Source organism: Otolemur garnettii, unplaced genomic scaffold (genome assembly GCF_000181295.1).
Source record: "Otolemur garnettii isolate 467f Iridium unplaced genomic scaffold, OtoGar3 scaffold00023, whole genome shotgun sequence".
NCBI lineage: Eukaryota > Metazoa > Chordata > Mammalia > Primates > Galagidae > Otolemur > Otolemur garnettii.
The window spans coordinates 12,239,018-12,249,484 of record NW_003852418.1 but is presented as its reverse complement, the minus strand read 5'-3'; the positions used below and the strand labels follow the sequence as shown (position 1 = coordinate 12,249,484).

Below are 10,467 nucleotides of genomic sequence, written 5' to 3'. Positions count from 1 at the left end.
CCTGCCTCCGCCTCCCAAGTAGCTGGGACTACAGGCGCCTGCCACAACGCCCGGCTAATAACTTAATATTCTGACCTGACTAATTTTATTTGAGAGATTTTCAGTGAACTACTGGAATTTTGTTGTAGCAGTCTACTTTGGTTAATTGCCCACTAGGCCCACCCAGATTTCAGTAGACTGCCACTTTTGCATAAATTTACATCAGGGGCTTCCGTTTACATTTACACTAGTTAGTATTTCAGAGAGATGTTTAGGAGCAGAAACTTTTTCTTCTTCCTTTTAGCCTTTTTTTTTAACCTTTTTTGTATTGCACAAAGATTCCTTTGGAAACAAGGATTTCACTGCATTTAAGGAAATAAAAGGTTTGAAAACCATTGGTTTAAATTTATATTTAGGTGTTTCCAGGAAGAAGTAACCATCCTTGTGTGGTTTCTCAGTGAAGTATTAGTGGTGTTTTTTTTACAAAAATTGTGGATTTGTGTTCACCAGTATAAATGATAACATAGTTGTCATTCTGTTCTGCGTTCATGTTTTCGTTCCCAAATACTAAAAGGTAGAGTTACACCTGCTATTGATAGAAAGTAGAGGGCGGCGCCTGTGGTTCACTAAGTAGAGCCCTGGCCCTATATATTGAGGTGGTGGGTTCAAACCTGGCCCCTGCCAAACTGCAACCAAAAAGTAGCTAGGCCTTGTGGCAGACACCTGTAGTCCCAGCTACTTGGGAGTCTGAGGCAAGAGAATCACCTAAGCCCAAGAGCCAGAGGTTGCTGTGATGCCAGGGCACTCTACCGAGGGCTACAAAATGAGACTCTATCTCTTAAAAAAAAAAAAAAAAAGTGTCCTATCATATTTAAGTGTTGTATTTTCTGGCATGTTAAATTGACTCCATATGCTTTTATTAGGAGTTCCGGAAATACTAAGTTAGAATGCATATGAAAGTATGAGGATTTATATGCTACAATAAGAAATGATGTACTAGCTCCTCACTTGGAATAGTTTAAAGTGTAATCTGGAAAAGTTGATGAATAGGCTTTTTTCCTCTGGCTGGATTATCTGTGCCTTGTCAAAGGTTTATGGTTGGGTTATCTTTTGTTTATCTAACAAGATTTTATCTGTTTGTTTTGCTTTACTTTCTGATGATAGAGTAATAAATTGCTTTTCTTCTAACCCTAAAAATAGGGACTAAACGGTGCCATCCTTGATCTGGTAGCTTTGAAGATTGGACTGCCGTAGACAGTCCTCACTGATTCTTGGTGTGCCCCAGTGCTGCACTTCTTACCTTCAGCCTACTAAACTAGCACTGTCATCTGTTGGGTTCTCCATCTATATAACCCAGAAGAGCCTGAGTACAGCCTCTGACTAGATCAGGGCTTTGGGCATAGTGACTGTTTCATAATTGCAGTAGAACCTCCTATATTGGCCACCTCCATCAGTTAACCTGATCTTTTTTTTCCCATGTGCTTCAAAAGATTCTTTTGTGATTGAGATTTTATTGGTTGTGATGAGGATCAGAATAGACATTTCAATTTGTACATAGTTCTTAACATTCGTAACTACAATCTAAAAAGCCATTTATTGTAATTATTTTTAAGCAGCTATTCCAGTAACTTCCCAGCTTAAAACTTGTAGGCAAATATTCTTTAATAGGATATCAAATATCAGTATCTTCAAATGTTGATAAGCTGGTATATAAGTCCCACCAATTCACAATTTATTACCATATATACTACATGAACAAAATTATTAGGAAAACAGGACTACCAAGACCAAAGATGTTACAGAGTGTATGCAGTTCTGACAGAGAGCACCATGATTAAGGGAGTAGGGTTTTTTTTCCTTTCTTTCTTTTTTTTTTTTTTTTTCTCTCCTCGTAGAGACAGAGTCTCCCTTTATCAGCCTCTGTAGAGTGCTATGGCGTCACACAGCTCCAGCAACCTCCAATTCCTGGGTGTAGGCAATTCTCTTGTCTCAGCCTCCCGAGTAGCTGGGACCATAGGTGTCTGCCACAATGCCCAGCTATTTTTTGTTGCAGTTTGGCTGGGGCCAGGTTTGAACCCACCACCCTCGGTATATTGGGCCAGGGCTCTACCCACTGAGCAACAGGCACCACCCAGTAGTGGTTTTCTTTAGGAAACAATTTTTTCTATAAGAAAACAATGTGGGAAAAGAAGTAATTTCAAATGTTCAAGGCATTAAATGCAGGACTAAGACTCCATATTTACATTTAGTATGCTTTGTCTTACAGAATATAAAAACAAGCTTCCCTCCCATCTAGTGGAATGTTAAACTGATGCCCAAGACAGTCAGAGCCTCCCATAAGTCAACATTCTACACTATTTTCTGGTTGTACAAAAGAGAAACAACCAGCAAATTATTTCACCTCTTTTAAAAAAAAATGTTTACACTTAAAAAATGGGATGAGGGAATTCCCTCCTTCTTAAAAATATTTCTAGAGCTACTAAAAAACTAGAATTTACAAAATAGTTACGATACTCCTCTAAATCAGTGATTTTTTTTAAAAGATCATTAAATTATTTTGAAAGAAGTTCAAAGCACAGTAAGTATATTCTATTTTGTACTCTCTTTTTTTATATGAGCATGTTTTAAGTGTGCTACCTAAGTTTACTTTAGGTTCAGGTGTGCCATGAGATAAAAAGTACTGCTCTGGATTGTACGAGCAGGGAGACAGGGAACCCTTGAAATACGTGGTATATATTAATCAGATGTGGCTTTTGTCTCTCCTGGCTTCGTCAGAGGCTGGACTCTCTTTGATTTTTGTTACTCCATTTTCTGCAGGTAAATCATCTTTCGTTTCCTGGTTAGCCACTTTAGCCTGATTTCCCTTTGTTCTCCTTTTCCCTTTTGGTTGCACTTTTTTGTCTTAAGATTTATCCTTTGCTACTGCCTTTTTTTGGCTTCATTTCCACTTTTGCAGGAGCAGGTTTAGCTGACAACCACGACAGTCACCTGTTGGGCTCTTCCTTCACCGCACTTTCAGCAGAGCCGACCCTACTCTTCGACATCTTGGTGGTAGGGAGGGCACATGCCAGGTGCTGGGCCATTGCACACTGAGAGCCTTCACGAAGCTGGGCTGCCTGGTTGCTGCTATTCTTCCTCCAGCTGGAGCTGCTGAGACTCATGGTGGGGGCGGTGGGAGAATGGAATGGAACCAATTTTACCTAATTTTTCATAGAACAGATATGCACCACATGTATTCGATGGAAGACTGACCTCTACATATTCACCACTTCTGTAAGTTGTATCTTGACTACTTGGACTGTGATACACAATATTAATTTACCTTCTATAACTTGACCAGTTGAGTCCACTGTACACCAAGGAATAGAAGGTGTGGGTTTGCCCCTTTGTTGTATCATTTTATCTTAAGTACAAGTTCTTTTTTCATGTTTTATTACCACATGTTGCTTTAGGCCTAACGTTTTATTGTTTGTCATGTGTTTCGGAAGATTTTTTTCAACATAAAGAACTGGTCTGAGTTGTGGGTACATCCTACAATTGCTGAAAAATTTTACAGTTAATTGAGACATGATGGCCCAAAAGAAAGAACTCAAAGAGTTGACATTGAAGGAAAAGGTTAGTCTTCTACATTTTCTGGAAAGCAGCAGCCAAAGAAAGACAGCAGAACATTTTGGTGTTAGCAAGACCACAGTTAGCAACATACAGAAACGTAAACATGAGTACTTGGAGAGATATGGTAAGGAAAGCGGAGACCTACAGCGAAAAAGGAGGAAAACTTCCCTCAATGAAGTAAATGAAGCCACACTGAGCTGGTTCAAACAAATGAGAGCAGTTAACGCCCGAATCTCTGGGCCAATGATCCAAGAAGTAGCTAAAAAATTTGCACGGGAATTTGGGGTAGCAGATTTCCAAGCATCAAGTGGTTGGCTCGAGAAGTTTAAACTGCGACATGAGATCTCCCAGAAAGTCTTCTGTACTGAATCCAATAAAGTTCCAGTAAAAGTACATGAAGTAGCTGATGAAGTCAAAGAAGCAAGTAAGGATGACACAGAAATTGCAGAGCCTCCAAAAGAAAAGGATGTCAGGCATCTGATAATGCAGTTGAAGTCATTTGCTGTGGAAAAATGCCCAGGTATGCAGAGTGGTATAGCCAGCGTTGAGAGTCCTTCTCCACTTAACATTTGTCATAAGAAACAGACCAAGATTGACTCTTTTTTCAGAAAGAATGATTAAACCATGAGAAAATAGTAACTGTATTAATTTTTGTATGAAACTGTATGTATAATTATATTGTTTTGATTATGTATGATTTCATATGATATTCTCTAATAAAAGCTGTACAAGAAAGTAAAATTCATGTACGTATCAGTACAGTAGGCCTAGTTCCTTATGTCAACCACCTCCATATGTGGACCAGTTTGTTATAGTCCCTTGGGTGATAAACTTACAGAGGTTCTGCTGTATGTTTGTCAGTTAGCAACCTCTTTGCTTAAGTAGAGTTTACAGTTATCAATGTTACATCATCCTTCCCCTGTACAGGTTCAGCCTACAAATAGATTATTTTCTCATGAGCCAGGTTCTCTGCCTTTGTTTACCTTTTGGTACTTGGATTTTTACTTTTTCTGTTAGGAAGGGAGAGAAAATGAAATATATATATACACACTAATATTATTTATATGGTTTTAATTTCTCTCTGGCCTAGGGCTAGATGAATCTCAGATTTTCATTCCCGCCACCTGACTTTCTATAAGAAAGCACATGAGGTTCAGCACCTATAGGACAGTGGTTATGACATCAGCCACATACACTGAGGCTGGCGGGTTCAACCCAGCCTGGGCCAGCTAAACAATGACAACAGCAACAAAAAATAGCTGGGCATTGTGGTGGGTGCCTGTAGTCCCAGCTCCTTGGAAGGCTGAGACAAGAGAATTGCTTAAGCCCAGGAGTTGGAGGTTGCTGTGAGCTATAATGGTACAGCACTCTACTGAGGGTGACATTAATAATGAGACTGTCTCAAAAAAAAAGAAAGAAAGCACATGAATGTAAGTTTGGCCTGAACTGGTAAATCTTTGGACCCTAACTGGTAGATGTGGGTATAATTTACAGAAACTAATAGACAAGAATGTGGCTCATTTATTGAACAGTGAATTTATAAATAAATCATTCTCAGGTAGGATGACATGTGCTTCTCAAAAAGCTAGTTACTGTCAGTAATAAAACACTTCCAAATGTTAATTCCATTATTAATAGGTCATTGGGCTTTCCCCTAAGTTGTTTTAGAATTTAGAAAGTGTTCGACTCTTTGCATATAGTGTTTTTGTTTTTAATTAATGAAACCAGGGGCCAGAACATTTTTTAGAATAAGATTTTCTTAGAAATCATTATTCCTACTGGACCCAATTTACAAGCATAATTATTTTGCATGTAATAATGCCATCTTCCCTCTTCATTATTCACTCTGTGTCCTTCCTGCCTGTTGGGTGTACCAACCTTTTGGTTGTGACATAAACCAAAACTTAAGCAGAAATGATAGTATGTTTGCTCATGTATCTAGAAAGGGAGGGGAAGGTAGTGCTGTCCTTCAAGCACAGCTGAATTAAAGACCTTAAACAGTATCAACAGGGCTCTTTCCTTCCCTCTGCTTTCTTCATGTGGTAGCAGGTTCTGACTCTCCTTTTCATCCTCATTGTCAGCCCTGTTTATGGCATGTGTCTGACTCTATACTGATCTGTAACTACAGAGATGAAATATTGCTCAGCTTCAGTCTACTGATAGCACTGTCATTTGTGATATGGGGAGGGGTGGGGGTTTTCCAGGAGGAGGCTGGGTCAGCAAAATCAAGTGTAAACCCTACTGAAGGCCTGCTGTGTGTGCTCCAGTCCCAGAGCAAGAGAAGCAAAGGGGAAGAACTGTCTCTCACTCATCTCTCTAGTCCTAGCACAGTGGCTGATTAAGTATAGGTATTCCCAAAATGATGAACAGGTGAACAATGATATAGTTCCATTAAGTTGGATGTTTTCACTTTTGTTATGCCATGAGCTGAAAGAATTGGTTGAAAGCGCTCCTGGAATTGGAATAATGATGCTGATCTGGTGAAAAATAGCCATCCTGACTATCATGGAGGCTAAAGAGAAAGGATTAACTACCAGGGGACAAATCTGGGGAGAAAAGTACCAGCTCTAGAACAGTATTTTACCTTGTCCTCTCTAAGACTAATGATTGTGAATATTTTGTTTTTAGTTCTCTTTGCATTCAAAACTGAGGAAAGAGCCCTAAATCTTCAGTGGAGGCCATTTCTTATTCTGTTCCCATACTTCGGTCATTTAAGTATGGGCCCCTAATCCAGTTTTCTAATTTAGAAGGGTTTTAAGGGTCGGGGGAGGAGGCCTTTGGTAGTACTTGAAAAGGTTTTTATTTTATTTTACTTAAAAGTTTTTAAACCAGAATTAGATAACATTAATGAACCTTGGAACGAAATGATCTGCATTTACATTTTTTAACAGTAGGCTGAAAAAAACAAGGCCCTGAGTTATTTTTCTTCACCCTTGGTAGTGAGAATTCTGGCATTGACTGGTTGATAGAATTGGGTGAAGATGCACTTTCCTTTCAAGGAATTCTTTGGCTTGTTAAAGGGATAAAAGCTCAAGAAGTACAGTAGAACCTCCTTAGTTTACCACGTCCTTAAGTTGACCTAATTTTCCATAGACCAGGCAGACATGCACCTCATCCTACTGGTACAGGAAGCTTAGTTTCTTTATGTTGACTACTTCCGTATGTTGATCAGTCTTTAACAGTCCCTTGGGTGGTCAACTTACAGAGGTTCTACTGTATACACAAGAAATGGTAACAGTGGCCCCTTCTGGGCAAGGCAGCTGTGTGGCTGGAGGATAGGAGTTGGAAGGAGGCCTCTGTGCTTCATATTCCTGTGCTGTGTGTTTGACTTAGCTAGTTTTTTTTTAAAAAATGTTTGAACAAAAAAAAAAAAGATAATTTTTATAAATGTTTTTGAGGTTGCTAACATAATAACATATGAATATGTTACTCAAGCTCCAAATGGACAAAATCTTAGAAATAGCCTATATAAACAAATAATGGAGGATACCTTCATCTGGTGAAAGGGATAGATTATGGAATTCCCAATATTATTAGAAACCAGAAATCTGCTTATAAAGACAATTATAATCTTAAAACATTCTGTGTCTTTTAGTGTAAACATTAACATAGGTTCCTTCTAGTTGCTAAGCATAGAGGGGAAAAACTATTTTGGGCACAGCATTTCCCTTTAAGCAGTGTCACTTGTCTTTTCAATTCACCCAAAATAAGTAAACCTGAGACTGACTTTTAGGAATTGTAAGTCTCTTAACTGAACTCCCATAAGACCATACTTAAACTTTTTGAGAACTATGGGTAGATCACTTGGGTACCTGCCAGGCAGTGAGGTGCTTCATCTGGATGTCTTCAAGTGACTCTGTTAGCTGTGAGTAGTCTCTTAGGAGAATGGGTTTTCCTTTCCCCTGCCGCAGTTTACGCCTTCCTTTGTTTTCTGTGGATTGGTGGCCTCAGTGATGGGTACATTTCATCATTGTGTCTGTTTTGCTGCGATTGTTGAGCTGCTCATTCAGGAATCAGACCAGTAATGGCTGGCTTCTGTCTAAATCTCTGCTTCTGAAGCAAAGCAAGATTATCTCAGGAAGTTCCCACAGAATTGAATTTTGTCCCACACAAAGTTTATGAAATGAATAGAGAAATGAGATGTGTCTTACTAAACTTGGGTGTCTGTGGGCCTTTGTTTTGATACCTGGTCTCTTTGGAATTTAGCCTGTGACATTCTTCTATATTGCCAAAGTATGTTTCTAGCAGGTGGTTGGTTCTCTGAAGACCTGGTTTGTGACAGTTGTTTTACTAAGCCACTGAAAAGATGGGGTCTTTTAATTTTTTGTTGTTGTTTATTTGGGGGTTTTTTGAGACAGAGTCTGACTCTGCCCTGGATAGTGCTGTGGTATCATAGCTCATAGCAACCTCAAACTCCTGGGTTTAAGTGATCCTCTTGCCTCAGCCTCCCAAACAGCTGAGACCACAGGCAGGCACCTGCCACAAAGCTTGGCTAGTTTTTCTATTTTTAGTAGAGATGGGGTCTCGCTTTTGGTCAGGCTGGTCTCAAACTCCTGAGCTCAAACAATCCACCTGTCTCAGCCACTCAGAGTACTAGAATTACAGGCAAGAGCCATGTACCTGGCTTTAAAAGATGGCTTAAAACAATTAACAGTAAAATTCCCACCAAAAAATATGACTTGGTCTGAAATGTATGTGTTACCCGAAATGACTTCTAAGTCTCTGTTTATCTTCACAACCTGTACATTATGTCATGTGGCCGACAGAAGGCAGGAGACAACAGTCACTGCTTTGTAACTTTTCAGCAGTTCCATCTTGAATATGATGAAGCTGAAGAGTAGTTTTCAATAACATGCTTTTCTCTTCTGGCCCCAATTAAATTTTAATATTTCATGTAGGATATTTTGTGACAATTCTGATAACATATCCAGATTCAGAATTTCCAGGAATGTTTGATTTGGTAGGTTTCACTTTTTTATTTTTCATAGTTGAGATTGACTTTGGATTAGAATATTAAGTGAGGCGATGTGATTTTTGTTACATTTGGATCAGTTGACTTGAGTTTACAAATGGTACTGGTATTATAGAATAACAGCCTTCATTAATTAGAAAAACAGATTTACACATATTAAATTTAATACTTGGTGCTTTGGCTTTTGTTTTTCTTGGTTTCGATTTTAGAATTACTTTGTATTTTGCAAAATGATTTTTTTATTTGGATTATTAAACTGATGAACTTTTGCCTTATAGGTAAATGCTTTTATAGGAAGCCTTTATAATCACATTAAAAGTCATATAAATTCTCACCTGCCTGTGGTTTATAAATTTTATTATTAAACACAAATCTGTTTTTAGTGAATTTTATCTAAATTTCTGACTTGGCTTGGCACCTGTGGCTCAAGTGGCTAAGGTGCCAGCCACATACACCTAAGGTAGCGGGTTTGAATCCAGCCCAGGCCCACCAAACAACCATGACGGCTGCAACCAAAAAACAGCCAGGCGTTGTGGTGGGCACCTGTGGTCCCAGCTACTTGGGAGGCTGAGGCAGGAGACTCACTTGAGCCCAGGATTTGGAGTTTGCTGTGAGCTGTGATGCCACAGCACTCTACCCAGGGGGATAGCTTGAGGCTCTGTCTCAAAAAAAATTAATAATAAATAAATAAATTTCTGACTTAATATATTACATCAATTAGATGATTTTTAATTCCCTTACACATATACATACTTTTAATTTTTTAAAAGGATTCCTTATAATCTCAGCACTTTAGGAGGCCAAGGCAGAAGGATCACTTGAGGCCAGGAGTTTGAGACCAACCTGGACAACATAGCAAAATGCTTTCTCTACAAAAAAAAAAAAATTAAAAAATAAGAAAAATTAGCCAGGCATGATAGCACACACCTGTAGTCCCAGCTACTCAGAAAGCTGAGACAGGAGGATCATTTGAGCCCAGAAGTTTGAGGTGCAGTGAGGTATGATCATACCATTGCACTTTATTTAGCCTGGGCAACAGTGTAAGACTTGTCTCTGTAATTAAAAAAAAAGAAATCCCCTTCTGAAGTCTGTAATAGAACTCTTCAAGGATGTTTCATTTACAGTACCACAACAGTAAGCAGGACAATTCCCATTCAACAAAAACCTCTCTTCCCCTAGCACCCAAAATTATACATGGTAATGATGCTATAGTGGTAAGCATTTTTCTATTTTCAGAAGTTCAACATCACAAGGAGAAAGCAATCACACTTAATTTAAAAATAGTTGTTTGATATTATTTCTCTCATTCTCAACTTTCAGTTTTTTGCTGAACTGGTTTTTTAAAGTCCAGTCAGAATTGTACCAAATTAGATGCATAGTCAACCTGTGATATACAATGTCCTTTAAAAACATAGAAAAGATTAGAGAGCACTTATTTGCCTGCTTGCTCTTAAATATTTAAAATATACTAGATGAAAAGGACTTTGACAATGAAAAAATAAAATAAAACTATGCCAAAAGAAGAAAAAATATTCTACGTAAAGATACCAATGCACCTTTTTTATAAGATGGGGCCAGGGTTTATAATCCTGTCATCAGTGAAATTAGTAAATATTGCAAGTTGTACATGTTTTGACTTTGACTTAAATTTTTTTTTCCAATAGAAACTATGTTCCAACTTCCTGTCAACAATCTTGGCAGTTTAAGAAAAGCCCGGAAAACTGTGAAAAAAATACTTAGTGACATTGGGTTGGAATACTGTAAAGAACATATAGAAGTAAGTAGCATGTCATTTTTCAATTTTAACACAAATCAGCTTCTGATCCATTACTTTGTGTCAGTGGCCAAGACAGCTAATTCTTAAATGTGATTCTGAATTTTAACCACAGCAGTAACTTCGCCAA

At 38.4% G+C, this 10,467-nt stretch overlaps 1 protein-coding gene and 1 pseudogene across 1 annotated transcript in view; one reads left to right on the top strand and one right to left on the bottom strand.

The window, feature by feature from the left end:
* ADNP (activity dependent neuroprotector homeobox) overlaps positions 1-10,467 on the top strand; it is a 39,420-nt gene that overhangs the window by 14,665 nt on the left and 14,288 nt on the right. Inside the window, exon 2 of the mRNA XM_012803901.2 lies at positions 10,228-10,340. Within this exon, the coding sequence (XP_012659355.1) occupies positions 10,233-10,340 (108 nt within the window). The 5' untranslated portion in view covers positions 10,228-10,232. The remainder of the gene's footprint in view (positions 1-10,227; positions 10,341-10,467) is intronic.
* LOC105886767 lies at positions 2,555-3,242 on the bottom strand (annotated as a pseudogene).